Consider the following 27,500-nt stretch of genomic DNA (forward strand, 5'->3'; position numbering starts at 1 on the left):
ATGAGGAAGATGTGGTGTGTTCTGCAAAAATAGAACAAAACAGTGCTGATTACACACACACACACACACACACACACACGTACGTACCCCCCCACAGGCATTCACACACTCACCCCGGGCTCCCCTCTCCCTGGTCTTAGCAGCAACTCTCTCTCTCTCCTCCAGCTCCCGTCTGAAGTCACGTGTGCGGACCTCCTCCGGGGCATCCTGGGTGGCTTGCCTGGAACACACCACCACATCCTCACTCAGATGCACTCAAGTGCATTTAGTCTTTTCACCCAGTCACAAAATACTGTTCAATACTTCAGTTCAAGTCAGTCCTAAAACACCATCTCACTCCTAAAATAACCACATAAATACAAAACGCTCCCACCCTTATCCAACTGACACCTGCATACACACTGGATGGACAGAGAAATTTTATCTATAAACAATTTCTTGCAAAACTTGTTTCTGTGGCAAATATAAATACTGAAAGTTGATAGCCAAAAAATGGCTAAGATTAAAAAAATTACACTAATAAATTCATGTCAAATTTTATTTTAAATGCCCCTTCGGCAAATTATTTTCATTCAGAACTTTATCCCCTCCCCCTATAAGTGGGTGGATTTCTTCACGAGTGATTGACAGGCATCGTAAGTTGTGCCTCATAAAGCCAGTTAAGGGAACACAGAGAGTGGGCAGTTAAGGGAGGCTGCTTTGAAGAAGCTAACGTCCAAGGCAGCTATAATCACGTGTGTTATTTCACCATCCACAGCCTTCACGTTGTTTTCTACAATGTAGAAAACAGTAACAAAATAAAGGGTAGGTTTGTCCAAACATTAGTCCCACAGCAAAGATGGATGTGAGAACTGGTCGCTGAATTGTACCAGTGGTTTCAGAGGCTGGGAAGGTATTTACATTTATCACATGATTTCTACCAGTTGCCGCTAAATGTATGGGTTTTTTTTTCAGTTATACAGCGAGGTTTTATGCTTTTTGGTGTGACGTGTTAACAGTTTTATAGAGGTGACGGAGGCCAGTGGTGTCTCAGTGCTTAAGGTACTTGACTTGTAATCAGAAGGTTGCCAGTTCAAGTCCCACCACTGCCAAGTTGCCACTGTGGGGCCCCTGAGCAAGACCCTTAACCCTCAATTACTCAAGTTGTACTCAGTCATAGTTGTAAGTCGCCTTGGATAAATGCATCAGCTAAATGCTGTAAATGTAAATCCTGGGCACAAAAGAACTTTTTAGCCTGGCTTTGTTCACTTAAAGACGTATTTTAAGAAGCAACCAAAACGAGGAGATACCAGCGGTGCTGGCAGGACAGCAGCTTCGCCATTTGCAGTTCAGGAGTAGCACGAACCTGCACTTTGCCCCTGCAATCTGGGGTCTTAAGACTCTGCTATGGGAAGACGCGAAGCGGAAATCCCACGATAAAACCCCCCCGTAACACTGCCCCAGGAGCTAAAACCCTCATCACTAATTACCCATCCGCCATTTATGCCATTACTCGTGTGAGCACTTAACAACTCATCCTATATCGTGTGCTTAAGACGTCTACGCCGCTGGTTCTGATGGCATGGGCATCCATACCTGTATTTGATCTTGGTGTGGCCAGGCAGGTCTCTGCTGGAGTACTGCTTGGAGAGCGCGCTCAGGTCCCCCTCTCCTTTGCCCCGCCCCCCTCTGGCAGGCTCGAACGTTGGTCGTGCTGCGGTGGTCATCCTGGGTCACCTGACAGGATGTGGCGTCACCACGCCAGGCTTTGTTCCGTTATTAAGTTAAACGTTACCGCAATCTGATATTTCATGTTTAATAAACATTTCCTGCAGCAATGTTTTGCGATTGTGACCAACGGAAATTCGCTACGTGGCTTTTACACACGGCCTTTTGTTTGAGGTGCAAATCGAGCACCTCTTTCATTTCTGCGATTTAGGCCAAGATGTTTTCTTGCCAGTAGGTGATGAACATTACAGAGTAATAAACATTACAGAGTAACAAAAGCATTTTACAGGCATGTGTCCGGAAAACTAACGCCAACGGTCACCTAACGCTGGGTAGCTTAGCTAGCTACGTTTCTACAAACTATATCAGGACGGATATCTATCTATAAACTATGTCCATCAAACATATTTTAGTACAACATTCTTATAATGAAACTTAACTAATGAAATTTAACTGGGAGATTCATAACCTACAGTAGCTTAGCCAACCTAGCTGAGTTAGCTTAGCTTAGCCAGATATACGAGTATGGAAATTAGCAGTAAACAACGTGCCGTTTCCTAATGACTCAGCACAGGACAGAAACTACGGAGAGTTTGTTCTGTGGAGAAAGGAACCAAGCGGAATAACATCCTTTATAACCTTCCATAGCAGGATAACACAAAGCTTTATAACAAGACTCTCACCTCGGTTACCTACGGTGATATCCCGACAGCCCACGCGCGACAAACATACAGTACGGAGGCCTGCTGAGGTCAGACGCGTCGGGCAAAAGAAAAGCGATGTAGTAAACCACACAGAGTCCTAGCAACACTTAGAGACACAAGACCTGCATTTTAGGTCTATGGAACATTTTCAGCAAGAGTAAGACTGAGGTTAACATTAAGAAAAGACTGAAAACCCTCTTTTCCTCACCAGCAGAGTGGAGAATTACTGTGGCCTCTCGTTCTCCCAGAACTCATAAATGGTGCAGACATGCACTTTACGAATTGTGGGAAATATGTCGGTGATCTGGATCTCATTCAAGTTTGCCTATGAACTAATATAACATCATCTTGGGAGGTTCTAGATAACCTAAATAGGTGTGTTTTTGATGTTCAACGATATTAAATACAACAATATTAAACCCTTCCTCCTGTTCCTCATATCTGTCTGGTCAACAGACAGATGCTGTGGTCAAGACAGACAACAAATCTGAGAATAGCTGGGGTGGCGACCTCAGACCTGATAACAGTGCATACTGGTGACATCTGTCCCACACTAGCGCACGCCTGCTGAACATGGCACAGAGATGTGACACGTGGTCCGTCCATCCAAACTGAGAGCTTCTTCAGCAGCTTGCTCTACTCATCATAAAACTTTCACATTTCCTCGGCGTATGAGTCTGAGTTCGGCGTTTTACACGTGGCCCTTGGAGACTCACTACCACACTCTGGAGCCAAGCATTCGACCACCAAACCAGGAAGAAATGCAAACTGCAGAACTTAAAACTGACAGTTACCAAAAGTAACCCAGCCCATTTTTAACAAGAATTATGAATGTGGATTCATGGTGCGCTTGCTAGCTGTTATATATGTTTAGATGAGGCATTTTTGTGTCTGTGTTTTTATTATTTTATTCTTTATAAATACATATGCATTTCAGTTTTAGAAAAATGCCATGTGAGTGTGAAATAAAAAATCCCATCCAATGCAGACCAAGCCAGAGTCTAAACATTTTCTTCATGTAGCAGGACTATGATCAAAACCATTATCTCTGTTGTGTTTTACTATAAAGTTTTATGAATTATCTAAATCTTACAATATATCAATAATTCCCTCCTCTTCCTCATAACTGCAAAAGTGGTGGAGACACTCTAATGTTAGTAGTTTACCGAGAGAGATGAGAGACACTCTAATGTTAGTAGTTTACCGAGAGAGATGAGAGACACTCTAATGTTAGTAGTTTACCGAGAGAGATGAGAGACACTCTAATGTTAGTAGTTTACCGAGAGAGATGAGAGACACTCTAATGTTAGTAGTTTACCGAGAGAGATGAGAGACACTCTAATGTTAGTAGTTTACCAAGAGAGATGAGAGACACTCTAATGTTAGTAGTTTACCAAGAGAGATGAGAGACACTCTAATGTTAGTGGTTTACAGAGACAGATGAGAGACTCTCATGTTAGTCGTTTGTTGAGAGAGATGAGATACTCTCATTCATGTTAATGTTAGTAGTTTGTTGAGAGAGATGAGAGACAACTCTGCAACGTTTCCCCATACATTATGCATCTGAGCTTTCTGTATGCATGATGCTTTGCTTTCTGATTTGGCAGGAATGCATCAAACATCTGCATGTACAGCTGAGTCACTTTGGCTGATACAATCAGTGTACCACTCCAACCCTGCTCACCAGGGTGACGCTCTGAGAAATTTGGTTTCCTTGCTGAGACTGAGAGATAAAGATAAAAGATTGATAAAGTGAAGGAACCTCACATCTCACTCACCCACCATACTCAGCAGATGTGAGTAGAGATGGTTTCTATAACAAGCACCTACATAGAAATAACAGACTTTTTGGAGGAAGTTACAAATGATTCCAGGGACACACATTCACAAACATCTACATACATGCAGCGGTGAACTCAGACGCAGTCACGTTAAGATGTCTGTGTTTTTTGCACCGTTAGTCTTGTCACGCTGTGCTCAGTTCTCTGCTTTGTTTTCATGTAGGTTTATTTCACGGGTTTGATTTCAGCTTGGACACCTCTGTAACTTCCTCCTTCTGATCACAGTCACTTTCTCCCACACTCGCTCAGGTACTGACATCTCCACTCCTGCACTCTGTCAGGCATAGCATCTCAACTCAGATCTCAGCATACCTGTGTGACATCTCATCATGGAGGGATCATTTGAAACCGGATCCCAGCAAGTCAGTGCTATCATGTATTCCCGACTCTCTCCCACACCAAGATCTGACGTACATCTCCTCCGAGTTGCAGTAGCTTAGCCTGGAGATGACGAGATTTTGGTGAACCCTCCTGGCATTACGCAAGAGGATCTCGCAAGTGTGGGTGGTGTTAGTAAGGGCAGCTTCTTGTCCAGGGTCATGTCTACAACCCACATCTCCACGAAAGCACTTGACTGAACCAGAGTAATGTCAAGCCACTTGAATAATCAGAAATCCTTCTCTACAGAAAAAACAAACAAGCAAAACCAACTTCTATCTACTTTCTATCTATTCCCTTTAACAGGGTTCTAGGTTAATGGTACTCTTAGATTTAGGCCTAGTATTTCTTCCAAATAACAGGACAAGAGCATCTGCTAAATGGTGTGAACGTAGCTACATGTAAAAGGTCGTAATTGACTCATGTGTTTACGTCTGGGCTTAACTCCTGAATGACACAGGTAAGACTGAACAATGATCAAGGCCACACCCCTGTGTGTGTGTGTTGACATACCTCTAGTAAAGTTTCCTTTACACCCATGTACTCCAGCAGGGTGAGTCACCTGTTATGTTCGCTGTTAAATCCCTGCTGTCTCGTAGTATGTGTGCACTCTTGGACCATGTCACATTAATCAGTAGAGGGCGATATTACAGTGGTGAGAAACCCTTGTGGCTTTTCTGAATCCCAGCATTCACCTCAGTCGTTTCCTCTCAGCTTGTGGCACTGTATGTCAAGGACAACATGGGTGAAATGACACCTAAGCCAAAATCTGACCTGGGGAGTCTTTACATGTTACTCAGGCTACAGGTGGCCACTACTGTTAGTGCACTGTTACATGAATTTAAGAACACCTCATCTGTAGTTTTTAAGCATTTTCAAGTAATCCTTTCCTGAAGATCAAGAATATTTTTGAGTAAAGGAACCTTTTTTTAATTCAATCTATAATCATTCACATTTGTTACGCTTTTCTGGGTAAAATTGCATTTTTCTGTTTCATTACATTTTAGAGCGGGCACTACCTGCCTTGCAGTTGGTTATAGCTCTCACTTTAAAGTTTTATAATTTTATTTGAGAATTACCAGGAAAACAAACAATTTCCCATGTTGTTGGATGCTGTTGGTGCTGTGAAGTTATACTACATTTTTGCAAGTCAGTCAGTATTTAGTAGTGAGGGCACTGAAGTGGTTTTTGTCCTAATACCTTTGATCTTGAACAAAAACAACTCCCATTCTGAGCAGATTTTGGTATTTTTGCTTCTACTAGATCCTTTACTTCAACGTTTGATGGTGTTAAACGGAGTGTTACACACACACACACACACACAATAAGGGTTTTACTAAATTTATTCCTGAAACGTCTGTGTCCTGGAAAGAAAAAATACAAAAGTGTAATCACAGTACAAAGACTGATATGATAGAATGTGTAAGATAAAGAGAGAAATAGAATGTGTGTGTGTGTGTGTGTGTATGAGCAAGAGACAGAAGAAGAGAGATTCCTATATTGAAGATTCTCTTTCTTACTAGAATACACTCTGCAGCATTGAACAGAAAACACAACATAATAATCGTTATTATAATCGTCATAGTTAAAAAATAACACCACATAGTTGACAGGGCCGCAAAACATGCAGTTATACAATCAATCCACCAGAGAGAGCGAAAGAAGGAGAGAGAATGCGTGTGAGTGTGTGTGTCGTGCTGAATGGTGACGCTACCTATAAAATCATTTATAAAATCTAAAATCCAGCTCATAGTTCGGACCGTCGTCTCTTGCAGTGTCCAGAAAACGTTTCCCAAACATGGCGCTGACGTCTGCCCGACGTTTTGCATATGAGCTTCAGGGTGATTAGCCCTTTGCGTGTCCATAGTAACAGGGTCCATTTTAGAAATGTCAGTTCCAAATGCATATCATGATTACAGTCCCAAAACGCATGACTGCGCAGCACCTCCAAAGAGAACCTCAACCCAACTAGCGGCCGCCGCATGTGACATCAAAATAAAACGCCGCCAACATGGAGTGACAGACAGGTAGAGGCAGACAGACAAACAAAAAGGCACGTAGAGACAGACAGAGAAGGAGCAAGACAAACAGAAATATGTAGGAGTCGTCAAGGAGTGGGAGTAAGAGGTAAAGCGAAAGAAAACAACTGATGGGTTGAAGCAGTAGATAGCTCAGATTTAAACTGCCCAGGGGTGTGGCCTCAGCTTTCTCACAGTGATGACACAAGGGGTGAGAGGTCATCGCTATGGTAACAGGAGGGAACCACTGCTGCGGTCGAGCTTTTTCCCTTTGGAGAGGGCAGCCACCTGCTTCATGAGCTCTCTGTTCTTAGCCTGGCACGCACACGCACACACACACACACACACACACACACACGGAACAGCAAGGTATATGTAACCTCTGTGGCTATGTCTGAGGTGTGTGTAACGCAGTGTTTCCCATACCAGTCCTCAAAAACCCCAAGCAGGTATGTTGATGCTTCTTAGGCGGGGTGGTAGCTGGGTCAGGACAAATACACGGCCCATCTGGGGCCCCCTGAGGACTGGGCTGGGAAACCCTGCGCGAGGTGCAACTTCCAGACTGCCTCACCTGTTGCTGCTCCATTGCCTCCTTGTGTGCTTTCTCCATGTTGTTCATCTTCAAGCGCATGTTTGACTCCTGGTACTGAAAATCTGCTTTCAGTTCCGTCAGCTACACACACACACACACACACACACACACACACACACACACACACACACACACGAGATGAGCACAGTTGCTGAACCAGCTTATCTGGCCAATGTCTTATAAAAACATTTCCAGCACTACCAAGACAAATCTAGAAACAAATTATGACCTGCTACGTACGTTTGGCTGTTGGTGCAGTGTTCTTAACCTGAACCTGGAATGTCTCATGACTATGAAGCTGTTTTTCTTGTGGAGTGAGAGACAGAGAGAGGCAAGTCTGGGGAACTCTGGCTCTCTGGTGTCTCATGCGTGTGAGCTTAGGGGTGTGTGTCACACAGATCTCTAGTTCACTAGTGGGTGCGCTGCACAGGAAGTCACGTTTTCTGTGGCGTCTCACTGCTCCAGGGCACTGCAACACTTTCCTTGGAAAATTCCCAGTTCACCACAAAAAGCTGTGAACAGGACCAGAAAATGCACGACTCCAGTTCATCTTTCTGAAAGTTTTAAAATGTAGCACTAGCGTTGCAACGTTTTATCTATTGGTGATGAATATTTAAAAGCACCCATATCTCTAGTCTTCCAGTTCAATATCTGCACTGACTAATATTAACAAGTCTATTCACGAATCTGTTTCTCTCCCAACTTTAGCCGTCGAGCCTGTTCTCACTCAACCGACGAGCTAGCTAGCTTTCACCATAAGATGACAGCTACCAACCAGCTATGTGGCCACTGAACGCATGTGGGAAGACGAACTGACCTCACCAGCAAGCCCGAGCCCATGGATGTCTGCGATTGGCTGGTAACACTGTGACTGACAGAGGAGAGCCCCTCCCACCCAGCACCAGTTTTGCTCACCCATAGCCTCATTGGGCTTCACACCAGTGAGCTCACGACGATGGCATAGCTTCTCTGTCACATGCCATCCTAGTACTGTTTGCAACCTACCAGCTGCACTCCTGTTCACTACATAAGGAACTAGTGTGCGAATGAAAACAAAGTAGTTTGGTCCTGATTGGACACGTAGCAAGGGGCGGGCCACACCTTCCTGTCCTTTTCCAGGATGGTCTGATCTCTCTGCTGGAGTAACCGCTTCAATGACATCACTTCCTCTTTCAGCTGGCTGATCAGGATGAAGTTATCTGTGCCACCAGAATCCATAGACTGAGTGATAGAGCTACTGGAGGAGAGGGGGGGGGGGGGAACAGAGAGAGACCAATTGTTTATCAAAAAGCTCATCATGGGAGACAAATCCCATAGAAATATTTCATTCAGAATTTTGTAACAATATCCTAAAAGCACATCACAAAACAGCAAATAGAGGGGGGGAAAAAAAGGCTTTGAAATTCGATGAACTTATCCCAGGTATGCCCAGACTGCTGATAGCACACAACAGACCCCTCAGACAAAAACATCACCCTCACCATACAAGTCCCTACAATCTCTCAAAACCACAACAAAACCCACCAAAATGTACACATTAATAAATTAACATTAAAAGTCCCAAATGCAGAGACGCGTTAAGAGTGTAGACTGATAACCTGGAGTCAGAAAAACGGGTGTCAAAAGAAACCATGGAAGCCCAGAAAAGAACACACACGCAGAGAGAGACACACACGTGCTCACACGCAGACACCGATGCACACACATTAAAACCTACACTCCATCTTTGAGAACATGAGGAACGAAGATTTTTTGCTCGTGTGTTTAGAAGTTGCTGAATATGCTCAAATATGAGCACATTTATATAGACAACAATCAAACCCTATCTTAAACCAATCCCAAGAATACATAATATTTATTTATTATATGTGTACATGTTAGACATCACATATGTGTATTAAAGTATTTGTGCGAGTGTGTCACTTTTAAGAGACAGATAGACAGAGAAAGAAAGAGAGAGAGCACACACTTTCACTTTGCTTTCACACATTCCTAAACCCAACCACACCCCTCCCTCAGGTACGTGTACCTGCAGGCTAGATTGGAATGTTTTGGACAACGTACTGATGACAGAATACACCACCATGAATGTGCTCAGTAAAATATTCTGGTTGGGCTGTGGTTCTCCACACTCCGTGCAAGACTCAAAAGCTCTGTGCTCTCCATCCTCAGTCATGAGAGGGCTAAGCAGCAAAGATCGTTCTAGAATCCATACTGCCCAGTTGTACCCGTCCCGCCACCCCTCCCTCAGGTGTGTGTGTGTGTGTGTGTGTGTGTGTGTGTGTACCTCTCTCCCCTGCCCTTGCACAGGTGTGTGTACCCGTTTCCCCACCCCTCCCTCAGGTGTGTGTGTACCTGTCTCCTCTGCCCTTGCTCAGGTGTGTGTGTAGCCTCAGGTGTGTATACCTGTCTCCATTGGTAGGCTTCAGCTCTAGCTTGGGTTTCTTCTTTGGAGTTTCTTTTTGGATGGACGATGATTTATGGCTGTGGAGAGAACACAGGTTAGGCATATCCTTGTTTCCACGGCAGCACAACCACACTCTGTTTGCATGACAACGCGACCACCAGCTGTGTCCATGGCAACAACTATAGTTAGAAAAAAAACCCCACATAAACAAAAAACAAAAGCTCACCTCTGCTCCCACAGCCGCTGCTCCTGTTCTGGACTCAAACTGCCAGTCAGCCTACAACAAAACAAACAAACAAGCAGACTCACCATTATGGAGTGTTAGAAGATTTGAGATCAAGGTAGGCTCCATTTAAAAGTTATGGTTATACATGTTTAGCCAACATGAGTAACTTCACACATAAAGCAGCGTACGTGTGTGTGTGTGTGTGGTGCTTGAACAGACAGCAAGGTTCTTTTGATACATGAAGGCACTTAATTGTGCAGTGTGTGGGTGTGCGCGCACGTGCAACACTCACTTGTGGTGTGAGGAGCTGTGTCGATGTTGATGTCGCTGGTGTTCTTTGTCGCTGAGTGATGATGCGTTGGAGTGGGAGGAGCCGAGGCCCTTGCGCTGTTCTTTTGTTTTCTGCAGTACACGTCGGTAGGACAGAGTGCAGAGCCAACACAAGAGCTTCCCATCCACCTGGGTGTGCACGCACACATGCATGTGCCGTCACCTTCCCCAGCATGACAGCATACCCGTAACCAGCCTGTTACAGTATTCGCCCCCCAGCCTGTTGCAGCATGCTGCACAGGTTATATTCCACCTCCACAGATCTTAAAGCGCTCCACCCACAGGATTTGCTTCACATTTTTCTCCCTTAACATTGCAGTCAACTGAAGCATGTGTTGTTACAAGTGACGTATGTGAACATGCTGTTCAAATGCTATTGAATCAAGACTCACTAGCTACATGGGATAAACGTTTGGTTGTAGAGATAACTACAGGGTTAGCTGCAATCCATTCGCAAAAATAAACATCACTTATTTAAGTTAATAAATGTTAAACACAAAATCTAAAATTAGAATAACTTTAAAAGAGGAGGTGCAGGTGAGATCTGACGTGGTGAAGGTGATGGATTCCCCCGCACAGGGGATTAGTTCAACCAGCTCAGTTTCTTATCGTTTTGGGTATTAACTCATCCCTGAAGGGACTTTTCCTCTACTCTATTTGAAGTGACAAAAATGAGTAACACCGTGTTAGTGTCATCAGAAGACATTTTTACGCAGGGGCTTTTTTGTGCCCCCAACCGGACCTCGGGGCTGTGAGAGTCATCTGATGGGGCAAGCTGCAGTATTAAAGATGTTCAGATACAGGTCAGTGCACAATGACGTGTTCTGGGTTATGCATCTCCTCTGAGGTGGTCAGGCCATGCGGTGTTCAGAACTGCGGGACTGTATTGGTCAGGTGAGCTGGTGGGCCAAGGCCAGTTCAACTACTGCCTTCAGGGACTTCTGTCCTGCTGTCTGCACCACATCAAACCATTATGTCCCTGTGTCAGGTCTGTTTGTGACAAAGAGGATCAAGTGTGTGCGTGCATGCGCACGTTTTATTTCCCAGACCTTGTCTTTCCTGTTGGAATGGCCGTGTGTGTGTGTGTGTGTGTGTGTGAGAAAATGTGCGTACTACCTTTCGCCTGCCTTCCTCTTTCCTGTCGAAGGCACACTGCTGTTTGCACTGTTCGCAGGTCTGGGGGGGGCCGTACTTCTTCTCCGAGTTGGTGCAGCGTTGACATTTGGTTCCAATAAATGCGGCGATGATATTACAGTACTGGCATGGCTTCGGCTGGCCCGTACACACGCACGCACACACAGACACAGACACCATAAACCACAAAATTCCCATGGTAGTGCACGTTCTCTCCCTCACACATTTACACTCATCTTGCGTCTGCATGGTCAGTCACACTTTCACAGGATAGCAGGAACTCCGTGGGCAAGAACTTACTGTTCCGAACTGTTTGACGTTCTGTGCACACTTTTTGCAGATGGTGTTTGTTTTGCTGAAACAAAAAAATTAATCAAAAAGTTCAGACAACACGCCACCACCACTACACTCTACATATCATTTCTGCTATCATATTTTATATTAACACGCTGTTACCTCTCCTGCTGGAACTCAGTCCTACAGTAGGTGCACTTCACTATGGGGTGGGCAATACGACACTCCTGCAGAATAAACCAGAACATGACTTTCTCCCCCAGTTTGAAACTGCGAGCAATTTCTTCCCCTCTTACACAGCAACCACGTGTGTGAACCTTTCTGTTGTACCCGACATCATTGGCTAAGCTCAGTGTCATCTCTTTTGAACACTTATCACACACAAACCGGCTTTAACGACCGCGTACATCACGACCGCACAGCTAATGGGGGGGCGCATTATACATTGTACCGGTATGGGTCACGGCAACGGAGCCTCTTCGGTCTCCGGACACCACCACGCCATAAACAACCCTCAGGTGTGTCCTTAACGGATACCCCCGTACTCTTTAGTTTACACAGCGGAGCGTTTAGCGCATGCCGCACCTTGCACAGCTGCTGTCCCTGCGAGAGCTCTTCAAACGGGTAGCGCTGGTTGCACTTTGTACACGCGTACAGGGCCGACGAAGCCATCGCCGACTCCACTCACGACCGGGGCCGTCTCCCGTCCAACTCTGCAAACGTGCGCACAGTCAGGGAAACCCGCCGACAACCGAACACCAAATCCGAGGAGCTCAGGCAGTTAGCCAGCTAGCTCACTCAGCTAGCTCACCAATTAGCCTGCCAGTTAGCCAGTTAGCCTAAAATGGTTCCTGTCATCAAATGTTGTTACACCTTAGAGGCACACAGCACTTCGGCCACGTAGTTGCCAGTAAGAGTCACGGAGAACATATCGCAGCTGCATGTCAAATATGAAATATATTAAAACAAATTCCTTCCGTTGTTTCTCAAAAAATTTTTTTTTTTTTTTTTCTTTCGGTATCCCACTCGGCTCACAAACCGGATGCGACCCGCGATTACAAAGGAAAAAAAGACGAGCCAATCAGGACCCCTCGCCGGTGGGCGGGGCTTGAGGGTTTGAATCACAGGAGCCAATAGGGTCGCTTGACCCGCCCTCTTTGACATGACAGTGTTTTGGTGACGTTCCTCCGACGTAAATACGTCCGTTTCGTACACAATGACGTGCGTTGATGAAAAAAGAAAAGCCAAAAGGACTCGATGATCCCAAAGGTATTTCAAGAGCCACAATCTTTTTCACACCAACTAGCCAATCATTTTAATTAACCATAACAGTAATAGACAAGTGAAAAAGGGCTCGGGAATCACCTTCAGACTCACACAAATTAGTTCTGGACTGTGCTTCCCTGAAAGTGTATGATTAAAACACTGTAGTGCCTGGTATTATCTCTGTGGTGTATATGTCTGATTTATGACCATAAGCACATTAGTTGAACATGTACTCATAACACGCATCTTGGGTAAGGGTCAGGTTAGACACATTACCCACAATAGCAGACATTGAGAAAAAGTGCCACTTCAAGAGTAAAACTGACCCGAATTGGTTCTGGGCCCAAACGTAAAGAAATATATCCCAGGATTTTCTGGAAACCTTTCCAGGATTTACTTTGCCAACTTTACCACTAACTAGCTCAAGCCAGCAAATAAAAGTAAATAAGGGAAATCTACTGTCTTACATAATCACGGCTGTACTTGCACATTTTAGACATGGACTTCTGCATGTCTGCATGAGGACTACAACCCACAGGGGGGAAAAAGGACAAGGACTTTTCAACCATTAAAATGATTTATTCAAACAATAAAGGAATGTAAAATGATTAGCAAAGACCATTAGTGAATCTCAAAAGCCCTTCATAACTGCAGCATATGGAATTTTAAAATACCATTTCATTATCCCAGAGCACAGTGACAGTAAACTTGACTGCATTACCCACAATGCATAGTGTAACATTATTTCACTATCCCAGAGTTCAGCAACTCCCTTTATCCCCACTATGAGGTCCTGTCGCTGTGCTGCTTTCTTTTAGTTCCCGGAACACTTGGAACAGAAAAGAAGAAACTATTTTCTCAACCTGCTCCTTTACTACATTACCCATAATGCAGTGTAACAACTCCAACTAGCCAGTGACATTTCTGCAAAACCCAAATGCGTCTGCACACATACACGCCTGCATATGAAGGAGCATCTTTGGAACGGGTCTGTTTTAACAGCTATGAAATACCGATGCCTATCACAGAAATGCATGAATGGCGCTGGCATATCTAAAATATTATAATGAGATGAGGTCTTGTGTAATTACCCTATCTACTGACCACAGTATCCTGCCCTCTGACTGGCTTTATGCAGTGATAACCATTTACCGTACTTCACATATATACCACGTTCCCCACTGTTAGCAAAACTACAGGAATGCTGGTAATATAGTTTTTAAACTTTGTGTTTCATTCTTTTTTTTTTAAGTGATTATTCAGTTAGCTTTCTCTAAGCCTACCTATGAAGCAGTATCTTTTAAAGGCAACTACTGCTCTTTTAAATATGCAAATATTATACAATCAGACTGGTTTGGTCATGTGTTTCCCCTCAGTGCTTGTGCCCAATCACAAGAAAGAGCAGAGCATGTTTGCACTCTATACCTAGACAAACATGTCAAGCTAAAATGTACAGTATATTATATAAAAGTCCTAATAAATGTAATAACATAATACTAGACTAAGGTATTAATGGCTTATAAACCTATGTATTAGTTGCTTTGTGTGTGGTGGAACTGATCTGAGATTTGACAAACCGATCTGAGATGTTCCACACATCACTGTTTCTGTTTCAAGAGAGTAAGACAGAGAGACAGACAGAGAGACGGGGTGGGGCGGCATCAGGAATGATCTATCATTCAGTCATGAGGTATTTAACTCCGGACCTCTGATCCAAACACCGGCCTGGTTTTTCTAGTCACTGGTAGTAAACTGATGTGACTAAACACAGATGTTCAAAACCTCACCCTGGTGGTCCGGGTACTCCCACCCTCCCTGTACCCAGGAGTGAGGGCTGAACACCAGGTGGCCCGTAAGTCACATTAACTGTTTGATTACCTTCTAAGCTTTACAGACTCCAAGATCAGACCTGGATTCAAGGAAAGGGGCTGAACACCTGTGCTGTAGCCAATGTCAGGTCTTCATACAAAGGTCTGCACAGGAGTAATGGAGCGAGTGGGTGACCCCGCCCTCTCAGAGGACACAGAAGCACGATTGGCTACGTCACGCTGAAGTTCCTCCACCCTCTTCTGAAGCTCTGCCCGCTTGGCCAACAGCTCTTTGTAACGCTGATGCACTGGTTCCTGAAAAAGTACACTAGTTCATGAGAGCACATCCAAGAACAGCCAAAGAAATGGACACTAGGGGGCAGAGAAAACCTCCAGGAATCTTCCACTATTTAATTAAGTACTCAATTACTCTCTGCTCAATTAATTACACTCCACACTCTCTGCTCACTTACTCACATTGTTCCCTTATTGACCGTGGGTGTGTTTGTGTTTATATGCACATTTCTGTGTATGTGGGTATGTGCGTGCATGTGTGTACCTGCGGCCTCATCCTGGGGTTCCAGCGGATGTAGTAGGTGAGCCAGAGCTGCAGGTGTCTGATGGACACGGAGGGCAGCAGCACGTGGGAGGAGTAGTGCACGTACAGCGGGTTCACAAACTCCTCCAGCTGACTGTTCACCAACGACCACAGAGACACGGTGCGCTTGGACAGCTCCTACACACACACACAAAATCACATCTCTCTCTCTCTCTCTCTCTCTCTCTCTCATGCGCAAACACACACACAGACACACACACACAGCACTTTCCCACCTCTCTGACCCTCTGCTGTTCACTGTTACACAGGAAGGTTCCAAACAAACAACTGTAGAGGTGATCCAGCACTGTGATGAGGAAGTACTCATTAAACTCAAACGCTGCAGGAAACTACACACACACACACACACACACACACACACACACACACACAGGTATGTTATTGTGGAATGCAGAACTTTGTCATTTAACGGTAAACAGGTGGGGTTTATGACGTGGTTGCCATAGTGACTGACTTGTTGTGTCATCTGCCACACACAGTCGATAAACTGCAGGAAGATTGGAGAGCGATCTGCATCTGTGTGGTTCTGATCTCCATGGCCCACTCTCTACACACGCACGCACGTACGCACGCATGCACGCACACGCACGCGCACACACAATCACACCAAGTGACAGATAAAATAAAAGTGGGTTTGGATATACACTGTGTTAATTTGAAAGTGTGTGTGTGTGTGTGTGTGTATGTGCGTGTTTTTGTGTGTACGTGTGTGAGAGAACCTGCTGGAAGCGATGTCCGAAGCTGACCCACTCCTTGTCGATGAGGGTCTGGAAGCCGGTGACGGTCCTGTAGTGAGCGTCCAGCATGATCATGGTGAGGGAGGTGAGCTGAGCCGTGCGGTCCCAGCCATCACTGCAGTGCACCACCACCGACGTCCTCCCAGACTCCACCTTATCCGCCATCCTCAGAGCCCCAGCCAAAATCAGCTAGACGCACGCACACACACATACACGCGTACACACACAAAAAAACATGCATGTAAAAATACAACACACATCAAGACGCATGTGCGCACACACACACACACCCTTTCGATGTTTCTCCAGACTGCCTCTATTTAGTTTCTTGTCCACTTTACCTTGATATGTTCCAGCCAATGGGTGGACTCGAGGTTGGACAGCCAATGGGAGTCCTCGATGTTCGGGTAAACTACCTCTCTGAGTTTCCGGAGTGACTCACGCATCACATGGATGTTGTGGATGTCCAGGAAGACCAGTTCAGCGTTTTGATATGCATCCTCACTTTCACACCCACCACCCTTCATCTGAGGGCACATACGTGCACACACACACACACACACACACACACACACACACACACACACACACACTTACTTCTTACGCTGTATAAATGGTCACTGTATTACCATGTACTACTTACAAACATACTAATGTACTCACATACCACATATCCAATTGTAATTCTTCAGTCCTTTAATATTATCTGGATAATATAATACTTCTCAACATAATTCTCTACATACACGGTTGTTATTTTATTTACACACACAATGTTATTTATAAAAGACTTTGAGTTTGTTTGTATATATACATATGTTATATACACACACACACACACACACACACACACACACACACACACACACACATGAATGAGTGTTTGGATCAGTGTTTGTGTCTCTGTGTGAGCATCTGTGTAAAAGTGTGCGTCTGTGTGTGTGTGTGCAGGAGTGATAGTGTGTGTATTAACCTTATTAGCAGCGGCGTTAACACTAGGTCTGGCGTCGAAGATGAAGAGTTTGTGTGACTGTGCGTTGGCGTCCATGATGGCCTGCAGGAGCTTCTCATCCTCTTTGCAGCGTTTGCCACTCACTCCCGACATCGGCTGGCTGGACCGCACCACCGCCGCCTGGCTCTCGGGGTGGATCCATGACAACACCTGTAGCACGAGAGTGGGACAGTCTGCTCACACACATATGCACTGCAGGCAGGTTGCAGAACTGTGAGAGGGCTGAATGTTCATGATGATGTCACCCACTGGAATGCGCCCTTTGGCCCTGAAGGCGGCGACTCGGCGGAGTTCTTCGTCCGTGATTGTTACTGGGACGACCAGAGAGGCAGGATACGAGTCGCACAGTTCATAGTGATCATTCACCTTAGATATCCTCCAGCTCTCATTGGGTAGACCCTACACACACACAATTTGTAAATGTTTTGTGTGTCATGACAAGTGTTTTCTCTCTCTCTCTTACACACTCCTAGATATTTCTGGGTTCATTTTATAAACCCTACTGCAATGCATTATAAATAAATACACTGTACATGTTCTACAGTTCACACACACACATGCACACACCATACCTGTCTCTTGTACTCTGCCAGTGCATCATATACTTTCCATCCATTCTCAGGGAATACCTGATCATACTCAAAGGCAAAAAGAGGCTAGACACACAGAGAGAGAGAGAGAGAGAGAGAGAGAGAGAGAGAGAGAGAGGAGAGAGAGAGAGAGAGTTAGAAAGACATAGTTATATATGTAGATTATGAATAAATGCACCCACACACTTACCAGATTGTTAGAGTTAGGGAAGGCAAACTTGGTCAAAACATCAAAGGCAGATTTCTGTAATGAATCCTCTGGTGGCTTATAAACAAATCTCAGGTTCCTCATGTCCTATAAACACACGCACACACACGTAAGCTCATTGTGTCCTAAAAACAAGTGCTCACACATGACCACACACACACACACACACACATGACCATACACACACACCTTGCAGACGAGGCCATAAGAAACGTCCCCTCTGCTGGACGCCCCACCAATCTTATCCACTTTGCTGATCACTCCTAGAGGCAGGTCCAACAAAAACGCAGGCTCCTGCAACACGCACACACACACACACACAGGAAGCTTGTCATTTGTGTAGTTTGTGTGTACATGTATGTGTGTGTGTTGGCCCTCAGTCAGAGAAATTGAAAATTTTGTAGTGGTCTCCTTTTTTTTCCATAGCTTTTTGTGTGTGATGCATATACACACACACACACACACCCACACACGCACATAGTACTGTGCAAAGGTTTTAGGCAGGTGTGAAAAAAATGCAAGTTAATAGTTAATTTTCATCAATTAACAAAATGCAGTGAACGAACAGAAGAGAAATCTAAATCAAATCAATATTTGGTGTGACCACTCGTTGCCTTCAAAAAAAGCATCAATTCTTCTAGGTACACTTGCACACAGTTTTTGAAGGAACTCAGCTGGTAGGTTGTTCCAAACTTCTTGGAGAACCAACCACAGATCTTCTGTGGATGTAGGGTTCCTCAAATCCTTGTCTCTTCATGTAATCCGAGACAGACTGGATGATGTTGAGATTGGGGCTTTGTGGGGGCCATACCGTCACTTCAAGGACTTCTTGTTCTTCTTTACGCTGAAGATAGTTCTTAATGACATTGGCTGTGTGTTTGGGGCCGTTGTCCTGCTGCAGAATACATTTGGGGCCAATGATACGCCTCCCTGATGGTATCGCATGATGGATAAGTATCTGCCTGTATTTCTCAGCATTGAAGGCACCATTAATCCTGACCAAATCTCCAACTCCATTTGCAGAAATGCAGCCCCAAACTTGCAAGGAACCTCCACCATGCATCACTGTTGCCTGCAGACACTCATTGTACTGCTCTCCAGCCCTTCAGCGAACAAACTGCCTTCTGCTAGTGCCAAATATTTCAAATTTTGACTCATCAGTCCAGAGCACCTGCTGCCATTTTTCTGCACCCCAGATCCTATGTTTTTGTGCATAATTGAGTCGCTTGACCTTGTTTCCATGTCGGAGGTATGGATTTTTAGCTGCAGCTCTTCCATGAAGACCACTTCTTACCAGACTTCTCCAGAGAGTACATGGGTGTAGCTGGGTCCCACAGGTTTCTGCCAGTTCTGAGCTGATGGTACCGTTGGACATCTTCGGATTTCAAAGGGAAATAATCTTGATGTGTTTTTCACATGCTGCATGAAGTTTCCTTGGCTGACCACTGTGTCTACCATCCTCAGCATTGCCAGTTTCTTTGTGCTTCTTCAAAAGATCTTGAACAGCACATCTTTAAACCCCAGTCTGCTTTGAAATCTTTGTCTCGGATCATGCAGTATAACTACCTTGTGTTTTGTTGCTGTGCTCAGTCTTGCCATGGTGTATGACCTGTGACATGAAATTGTCTTCCACAACCTCACCTTGGAAGCAGAGTTTGGCTGTTCCTCACCCAGTTTTAAGCCTCCTACACAGCTGTTTATGTTTCAATTAATCACTGTGTTTCAACCTACATGTGAAATTGATGATCATTAGCACCTGTTTGGTATAACTGGTTGATCATACACCTGACTGTAATCCTACAAAACACCTGACAATGTGTAATTGTACCTATAAGAATTGATACTGGTTAGAAGGCAAAGGGTAGTAACACCAAATATTGATTTGATTTAGATTTCTTTTGTTCGCTCACTTTGCATTTTGTAAATTGATAAAAATAAGCAATTATTTATATATTTGAAAGGATTCTTAGCATTTTTTCCCACCTGCCTAAAACTTTTGCACAGTACTGTATATATGTTTGTGTGTGTGTCTCTCACTCTGTTGATGCATCTGAAGAACAGTCTGTAGTTGGTGACAGTCAGTATCCCCCGCAGAGCTCCCACAAATGGACAGATATAGGTGACATCTTTGGCTGCAGTGTACCCAATAAACAAACAAACAAACACAAAACATTCACAGCAGGTAGCCGAGTGTTCTCATACAAGGCACCCCAACTATGGAATGCACTTCCTACTTCAGTACAGCATTCAGACACTCAATATTTAAGACTCGACTGAAAATGCACCTGTCTGCACAAGCCTTTGGCAAACAAGTTGTTCTCAGGCAATGATATTGTATAAATTATTCTGACCTGTACACAACTTTTAAATATTATATTGCCACATTCATCTTTATAGTGACTATGTTCTGCCCCCATTCTGTGTTGTCCACTCTCTTCTCTCCACTTTCCCATCTTATTCCCTGCCTCTGTCCTTTCTCCAACCTGTTCCTGCACCTGGACATCCCAATTCCGGATCATGCTCAGGATTGTGCACCCTGCCTCAGAATTGAACCCTGACTCACCTCCGATCCTTAAACTGAGCCAGATCATAACTATTCTGCTTAATCATCTAATCATCTAGCCAACAGTGAATGATATGTACTAAGCCTACATATGCATTTCTTTATATATAGCTACTAATATATCTCTTTCCTCTCTCAGCATTCCCTGCTCCTTTAGGTGGAACCCAACTGAGACTCTCTGTCCTGTCCCTGGACCAGTCTCTACCACCACGAGGTCGTCTGCCTTCCTTCCCGCCTGTCCCTGGACCAGTCTCTACCACCACGAGGTCGTCTGCCTTCCTGCCCGCCTGTCCCTGGACCAGTCTCTACCACCACGAGGTCGTCTGCCTTCCTGCCTGCCTGTCCCTGGACCAGTCTCTACCACCACGAGGTCGTCTGCCTTCCTTCCCGCCTGTCCCTGGACCAGTCTCTACCACCACGAGGTCGTCTGCCTTCCTGCCCGCCTGTCCCTGGACCAGTCTCTACCACCACGAGGTCGTCTGCCTTCCTGCCCGCCTGTCCCTGGACCAGTCTCTACCAACACGAGGTCGTCTGCCTTCCTGCCCGCCTGTCCCTGGACCAGTCTCTACCACCACGAGGTCGTCTGCCTTCCTTCCCGCCTGTCCCTGGACCAGTCTCAACCACCACGAGGTCATCTGCCTTCCTGCCCGCCTGTCCCTGGACCAGTCTCTACCACCACGAGGTCATCTGCCTTCTTGCCCGCCTGTCCCTGAACCAGTCTCTACCACCACGAGGTCGTGTGCTACTGTGTGCCTGATGAAGGAAACCCTTGACCTTCCTGAGCTGGTCTTCCACCAGACCTGACCCTGGACACTGACACACTATCGCCATGTCACACTTCAGAAATATAGACTATAATGTCAATTCAATCACCCCACTTTCTGGGATTATTATTCCTATTTTAAATTGTTGTTATTTTTTATTCATTTCATGTCATCATGCTGTAAGGTGCTGAGGAGGAAGGGTTCCCCTTTTTGAGTCTTGGTTCCTCTTGAGGTTTCTTGCGTTGTGACAACAGCTGTTATAAAATCTCTATATAAACTTCGCTTTGCTTACACACACACACACACACACACACACACACACACACACACACACTTTATTAAGTGGATAACATTTAAGAATGTTTCTTACCCACAATCTGGACCACTTCCTTCGGTAACAGCTCAGGATCATCCTTCCCAGAGTCTCTGAAAGCCTGAGAGAGCCAAGGCATGCTCTCACATTTACTTACGTCACACCGTATCCATCATCAGTGTGCGAATTAAATTCAAACTTTACCTTAGTAGAGGGCTTTCCTGGCGTCTGCGTGAAAATAGAAACATAACCAATAAGATTTCTTTACATAGCACTGAAAGCCAATAAAGCTCCTATAAGAAGACCCTCGATTTAAGGGTTTTAAACGCCGTTCCCCTACCCGCACCTCCGGGGACAAGTCGTTGACCGAGGCGGACGGGCCTTTGGCGAGCGAGGACCGGTCTGACCGGGACGTGGAACTACTGAGGAATATACGGGATTACAGAAACATTAAAAGAATGTAGCGGCGTATTCCGAGTTATTAACTAACCATGTCTTCATCGTACTGACAGGGACATAAGATGCTAACCTACCTATTTATCCTGACTGACCGCGATAACTAGCTGTTCATTTTACTTGCTAACCTAGTTAACCCAGCTAACGCTAACGATCCCGTTGGAAACTCCTAAATATTTATCACAATATCCTCCTTTGCTCTATATTTATAAACCCCAGGACAGAGTGTGCTTAAACCCAGTATAACAGCGAGAACTGCGTGAGTGTAGAGTGAGCTTTGTACTGGCGAGCCGCTCGTCTGGGGCCCTTCTCGGCGCTGAGGTAACGAGGCTAACTAAACTAAGCTAGCTCGCCTAGCCGTCCCGCTCACCTGGACAGGGAGTCCACGCACGAGGAGCGTCTCGAGCCCAGGCTGTCCACGCTGCCGCTCTTCTCCATCGGAGCTCCTCGGCCGGGGCGATACGATACGATACGATACCGGTAGATCGGCGGGGGCGACGGCGGTATTCAAGTCGCGTTTAGAGCCTCTGCAATTTTTCCACAAAGGGAAAATGAAGCCAGCACAAAAAACCGGAAGCTGCCATCTTTTCCCAGAATTCCTGTGTGTGTGTGTGTGTGTGTGTGTGTGTGTGTGTGTGTGTGTGTGTGTGGGTTGGGGTGGGGGGGGTCTCCATGTGCATAAATGTATAAATCCTTTTTTAAAGAAAAATTGTTGCTTTAAAAATTGTTTTCAATGTGAAAAAGCTCGATTAGGGTTAGGGTGGGCCACGAGGTGTGGGAATGAGATCATTAGAGATGACACTTTATTGCCCCTGAAGAAAATTGCAAATTAAATTAAGGCATTGGAACGAGATAATTAAGGTGAGGGAGGGAACAACTTGAACCATGTGTGAATCATTGAAGCACCATCAAGGTGTGAACTAGATCAGTAAAGCGTGAGTTAGATTATTCAATTGTGAACTAGATCATCATGGTGTGATCACATGCAAGGGCAATATAGAAGATTTTCCACATTTCCATATCGCTTTGATTTCTTTTTATTTTAATCTTGTTATGAATTCTGCTGATATGTTGAAGTCACTTGCAGTGAGAAAAGTGAGTGATGTAATAATTCTAAGCATGAGACACAGATTTCATCATTCATCAAATGGAAGAGCATGAATATCAAGTGATCCAAGGGCACTTCCATACAGTGACTCACTAGTGACCCTCCCTTCTGCACTGATATACAGTGACTCACACTAGTGACCCTCCCTTCTGCACTGATATACAGTGACTCACACTAGTGACCCTCCCTTCTGCACTGCCATACAGTGACACACTAGTGACCCTCCCTTCTGCACTTCCATACAGTGACACACTAGTGACCCTCCCTTCTGCACTGCCATACAGTGACACACTAGTGACCCTCCCTTCTGCACTGCCATACAGTGACACACTAGTGACCCTCCCTTCTGCACTGATATACAGTGACTCACACTAGTGACCCTCTCTTCTGCACTGATATACAGTGACTCACTATAGACCCTTCCTTCTGCACTGCCATACAGTGACACACTAGTGACCCTCCCTTCTGCACTGATATACAGTGACTCACACTAGTGACCCTCCCTTCTGCACTGATATACAGTGACTCACTAGTGACCCTCCCTTCTGCACTGATATACAGTGACTCTCAGTAGTGACACAGCATTCTGCACTGCAAATTGAATTGGATTTTTGTTAATTTCATGTCGTCATGCTGTCCGATATTGACCAGAGGAGGAAGGGTTCTCATTTTTGAGTCTTGGTTGCTCTTGAGGTATAATTGGGTATATGTGGGTATAGTTATAGCCTGCTTAATGTAGCCTGCTTAATATTTTTAGTTTGTTTCATATTTCATATTACGTTTTTCAGTTAACTTAGCCACAGCAAACTGCATCATTCTGCATTGCCTGAAATGCAGTTTGTTCATTTTACATTTATGTAAAGTTAATGTATGTTCATACTACATTTACGTAAAGTTAATGTATGTTCATGTTACATTTATGTAAAGTTAATGTAAAGTATGTTAATTTTACAATTATGCATTGTTAAATTTGTATTTGTTGTAAGATGCTCATTTATTCTTTGCATTCCTTCAAATGTATTTGTGATCAAAAAGTTCAACAGTGTTATGCTCATTTCAAACAGCTCATTGCTGCTAATGTCTTTTGGTGCAGTTCAGAGAAAGGTATTATTGAAACGAGCTAATGTCTTCTCCTCTGATATGCTTTATTATACATGTATTATACATTGCTCAAAGAAGACACAATGCAGTACCACTTCCATTAGTGGACTGCAATCATCCATAAACACCTGCTGCTGCCACCAGTCAGTCTCCTGCAGACTCGGTGGTGATAAGAACTCAATATCCCAGGAGCCATTGTAAGGACTTCCCATACGTACATCATCATCCCCTTCACCCAATCACAATCCACCAGCCAATCACCAGTCGTTCTACAGGTTTTCACCTGTCTCTCATTATTCAATAGCATTTATGTCTGGACTTGTATTAATTGCTAAGTATTGCCGTGTGTTTCTGTGGTGTACTGAGCTGTATCGTTCTGTTAGTACTATTCTGTTTTTGAACCTATTTGTGTTTAACATTCTCTCTCGTGGATTCCCCTTTGGTGTGGTTGCCTGTTACCTTTGTACCTTTCAGATTACGACCTTCGAACCTTTTAAAAATCCATGAGCAAAATAAACAATCATTTATATAATTATTTCAAAATGAACATAGTCACTAATAAAAACACTAAATCTTTACCTACATGTGATGAGATATGCATAATCTGCCCTAAACAAAATAATTAAGTCAAACAAGTATTTAAAATGAACATCATCACTAAAAAACACACAATCTTTACCTACACATGATGAAATATTTTGCAATGTTTTGATCTGAAACCAATCTGAAGTACATAATCTGAACTCTGGAAAATCAACACATTTTTAACCTATTAAAAAATGGTCTAGTTTAGATGCCTTGATGATCTTGTTTCCATAACTCATTAAGTTGTTCCCACACTTTAATTATCTCATTCCCACACGTTAATGATCTTGTTCCCACACTTTAATAAATTATGTCCACGCTTTGATTAACCTTGACTGTCTGTGATAGCTGTTCTATTTATTTAGCTATTTTATAATAGCTGTATAACTTTATAACATTGTAGTTAGCTATAATATGAATATCAGTTATAGCTACATCTAATACTATGTACTCCACAGTGATGAATGAAGTAACTCTTCATTTAATGCACTTGAAAAAAACAACAAAAAATCCTACTCTGGGGTTCAAAAATGCTTTTGGGAAAGCCTTCTTCACATCATTTCAAGTGTGTGAGTGTGTGTGTGTGTGTGTGAGAGAGAGAGAGAGAGAGAGAGAGAGAGAAATATATATTCGTACACCTCTGTGTGTGTGGGTGTGTGTGTGTGAGAGAGATAAATATCTATATATCTGTACACCTCTGTCTCTCCGTGTGTGTGTATGTGTGTGTGTGTGTGAGAGAGAGAGAGAGAGAGAAATATATATTTGTACACCTCTCTCTCTCCGTGTGTGTGTGTATGTGTGATTGTGTGTGTGTGTGTGTGTGTGTGTGTGTGTGTGAGAGAGAGATAAATATCTATATATCTGTATACCTCTCTCTCTCCGTGTGTGTGTGTGTGTGTGTGTGAGAGAGAGAGAGAGAGAGATAAATATCTATATATCTGTCCACCACCCTCTGTCTGTGTGTGCGTGCGTGCATGTGCTTTGGCGTCAGAGCACTAGTCTCTGTGCTATAGTGCGTGGGCCTCTGCTGATGCTCGGCTGATGTGAATCATAAAGAGCACAGCAACACAAGCAGCCATTGTGCTGGTGTTTGGGGCGCGGCCCACAGCGTGGCACTGCTCATTAGCAATGCAAAGCACCCCGGCTACGCTGCAGTCGCCTCTTTGGAAGCATCAACCCTTTCCTGCACTGCTGTTAACTCCAGCCGCTCCGTTCCTGCACACGGGACCCCACCAACCACAGGTAACGGCATCCACCATATAACACCAACCCCACCACCACCGCAACACAGCTACCAACTACCAAAACACAACTTCCATCCCTCCTGCCAAAGCATTTCACTTAAACTACCAACTACCAGCCTTGTTCCCTCTCCCTCCTTTAAACCCTCAACATCTTCAAATACCCTTCCCACGCTCACAACGTAGTAACAGCAATTAACATTCACGTTATATGAAAAATGGTCCTTGTGTTGTACATGAGTAATTGCTCAGTGAGAGGTGGACCACAGGTTTCCCCTGCAGCCTGTGGGATTCAGATTCTAATCATGACATTCATTTACATAACGTTGTTTTTGAAGTCTCATTATAAGAGAGCGAGAGAGAGGCATCAGACTCTAAACACTGAGCATGATAATGGGATTACTGGTCTTTCTGTAACTGGTCTGTGTATGATGAGAGCGGAGCAGTGTCAGACCATGTAGCTGTGTCTGATATGACACCATATGTTCCTTATCAGACCACATAGCTGTGTCTCATCTGGGAGAAACTGCTGTGTATCAGATTGTGACTGTGTCTGATATTACACAAAATGGTCTGTATCAGGCATGGTAGCTTTGTCTGATATGGGAGAAACTGTGCTGAATCTGATATGGGAAGGTCAGTGTCAAACTATGACTCTAGATCAGTGCCTGCAGATTTTTTGTGTTTAGTGGGTCTGGGTTCTAGTATGTAAAACTGATCAGAGATCAGGCATAGTGTTCTGCCCACCCCACAAAGCTTAATAACCCATGCTGAACTCAAAGGTCAACAAAATACTATTATTAATATTATTAATTCTTATTAAATAGTAATCAATTAATATAATTAAATAATTGTTATTTAAGGTTTTGGCATCTTGTTATTGGTAAAGTGTTCAAAAAGTGTTGAAGAACACTTGGAATGGAATTACAAAATGGGTCAGGTAGTGAAGAAAGAAAACTTATATGGCAATACAGGCAATAATGGAGCACACACACACACACACACACACACACACAAGCAGTTTTCTCTGTATCTGAACCCACACACTGTCATACTGACTAGACGCTTGTTGACCATGTGGTCACATGGTTCACAGGAGGCGTGTCACTGGCCGAGTGTCAGGTCACATGACCGCCTGCGTGTGTTCTTAAGCGGCAGCGGCGTGAAGCCTGGCCGCGATGCTATCGGTGCAGTCCGGCACAGGACGCACATGTTCATGAACACACATGCGCTGGACGGGAGGTCCTGGCAGGACGGAGACTAATGTGGTGTGAGGAAGGGCTTACCCATGCCCCTAAAACCAGCCCCAGGGCCTGGTAACACCAGAGGCGCCTCTCCCCTCCCCTCCTCTCCTCCCCTCCTCTCCTCCCCTCTCCTCCATCTTCCTCTAACACTTCTCACTGAGACTGGTAACTCTGCACATTCTTATCGCGCTCTATCTCCTCCAGTCTACCTTCTTCTCTCCTCTGTTCTCCATGTCTGTTCTTTTCGTTTGTCT

General features: G+C 44.5%; 4 protein-coding genes across 12 annotated transcripts in view; 1 reads left to right on the forward strand and 3 right to left on the reverse strand.

Annotated features, from left to right (window-relative positions):
• cwc15 (CWC15 spliceosome associated protein homolog) overlaps positions 1 to 2,465 on the reverse strand; it is a 6,412-nt gene extending 3,947 nt beyond the window's left edge. Inside the window, exons 1-4 of the mRNA XM_035526750.1 lie at positions 2,391 to 2,465; positions 1,576 to 1,716; positions 114 to 220; positions 1 to 21 (exon numbers count right to left, since the gene is read on the reverse strand). The exon at positions 1 to 21 is cut by the window's left edge and continues 83 nt beyond it. Coding sequence (XP_035382643.1) covers positions 1 to 21; positions 114 to 220; positions 1,576 to 1,706 — 259 coding nt within the window. The 5' untranslated portion in view covers positions 1,707 to 1,716; positions 2,391 to 2,465. The remainder of the gene's footprint in view (positions 22 to 113; positions 221 to 1,575; positions 1,717 to 2,390) is intronic.
• Positions 2,466 to 5,955: 3,490 nt separating this feature from the next.
• fam76b (family with sequence similarity 76 member B) lies at positions 5,956 to 12,670 on the reverse strand. 3 transcript variants are annotated; one of them, XM_027033085.2, is made up of 11 exons: positions 12,505 to 12,670; positions 12,217 to 12,344; positions 11,794 to 11,858; positions 11,638 to 11,692; positions 11,320 to 11,475; positions 10,166 to 10,332; positions 9,874 to 9,924; positions 9,647 to 9,724; positions 8,342 to 8,477; positions 7,220 to 7,321; positions 5,956 to 6,963 (listed from the first exon to the last, which is right to left on the reverse strand). In XM_027033085.2, the coding sequence occupies exons 2-11, from the start codon at positions 12,301 to 12,303 to the stop codon at positions 6,874 to 6,876; spliced, it is 987 nt and encodes a 328-aa protein (XP_026888886.1). In that variant the 5' UTR covers positions 12,304 to 12,344; positions 12,505 to 12,670; the 3' UTR covers positions 5,956 to 6,873. The 3 variants fall into 3 exon arrangements, with proteins under 3 accessions (XP_026888886.1, XP_026888887.1, XP_026888885.1); XM_027033086.2 differs by having other exon boundaries at positions 8,342 to 8,474; positions 12,217 to 12,670; XM_027033084.2 differs by having other exon boundaries at positions 12,217 to 12,670.
• Positions 12,671 to 13,453: 783 nt separating this feature from the next.
• mtmr2 (myotubularin related protein 2) lies at positions 13,454 to 22,552 on the reverse strand. 4 transcript variants are annotated; one of them, XM_035527519.1, is made up of 16 exons: positions 22,338 to 22,552; positions 21,858 to 21,930; positions 21,716 to 21,739; positions 21,569 to 21,632; positions 19,909 to 20,003; positions 18,061 to 18,165; positions 17,854 to 17,958; positions 17,646 to 17,729; positions 17,323 to 17,472; positions 17,035 to 17,223; positions 16,403 to 16,588; positions 16,044 to 16,250; positions 15,779 to 15,871; positions 15,540 to 15,653; positions 15,265 to 15,441; positions 13,454 to 15,020 (listed from the first exon to the last, which is right to left on the reverse strand). In XM_035527519.1, exons 1-16 carry the CDS (start codon positions 22,403 to 22,405, stop codon positions 14,859 to 14,861), a joined length of 1,896 nt encoding a protein of 631 aa, XP_035383412.1. In that variant the 5' UTR covers positions 22,406 to 22,552; the 3' UTR covers positions 13,454 to 14,858. The 4 variants fall into 4 exon arrangements, with proteins under 4 accessions (XP_035383412.1, XP_035383410.1, XP_035383411.1 ...); XM_035527517.1 differs by having other exon boundaries at positions 21,852 to 21,930; XM_035527518.1 differs by having other exon boundaries at positions 21,858 to 21,933.
• Positions 22,553 to 25,901: 3,349 nt separating this feature from the next.
• The window catches only part of cx27.5 (connexin 27.5), a 4,250-nt gene continuing 2,651 nt past the window's right edge, over positions 25,902 to 27,500 (forward strand). The window contains exon 1 of one of the 4 annotated variants that reach the window (XM_027033077.2): positions 25,902 to 26,003. Coding sequence is in view for 1 of the 4 variants with exons in the window: in XM_027033071.2 (XP_026888872.2) it covers positions 27,291 to 27,318 (28 nt within the window). In the remaining 3 variants the exon portion in view is untranslated. Of the gene's footprint in view, positions 26,004 to 27,192; positions 27,319 to 27,342; positions 27,412 to 27,436 lie in introns of those variants that run through there. The other 3 variants (XM_027033071.2, XM_027033074.2, XM_027033076.2) reach the window with 3 other exon arrangements.

This window comes from Electrophorus electricus, chromosome 6 (assembly GCF_013358815.1).
Source record: "Electrophorus electricus isolate fEleEle1 chromosome 6, fEleEle1.pri, whole genome shotgun sequence".
NCBI lineage: Eukaryota > Metazoa > Chordata > Actinopteri > Gymnotiformes > Gymnotidae > Electrophorus > Electrophorus electricus.

Bases quoted from the DNA above. Each gene is read 5' to 3' on its own strand.
- fam76b (XM_027033085.2), bottom strand. From the start codon at position 12,303: ATGGCTTCGTCGGCCCTGTACGCGTGTACAAAGTGCAACCAGCGCTAC. The intron at 11,859-12,216 runs GTGCGGCATGCG...TTTATTCTGCAG, and splicing joins AGGGACAGCAGCTGTGCAAG to GAGTGTCGTATTGCCCACCC. The intron at 9,725-9,873 runs GTGAGCTTTTGT...TTCTCTCCACAG, and splicing joins CAGCGGCTGTGGGAGCAGAG to CCATAAATCATCGTCCATCC.
- mtmr2 (XM_035527516.1), bottom strand. From the start codon at position 22,405: ATGGAGAAGAGCGGCAGCGTGGACAGCCTGGGCTCGAGACGCTCCTCG. The intron at 15,654-15,778 runs GTCAGTCACTAT...GTGTGTGTGTAG, and splicing joins TGTGGCAGATGACACAACAA to TTTCCTGCAGCGTTTGAGTT. The intron at 15,442-15,539 runs GTGGGAAAGTGC...GTGTGTGTGTAG, and splicing joins AACAGCAGAGGGTCAGAGAG to GAGCTGTCCAAGCGCACCGT.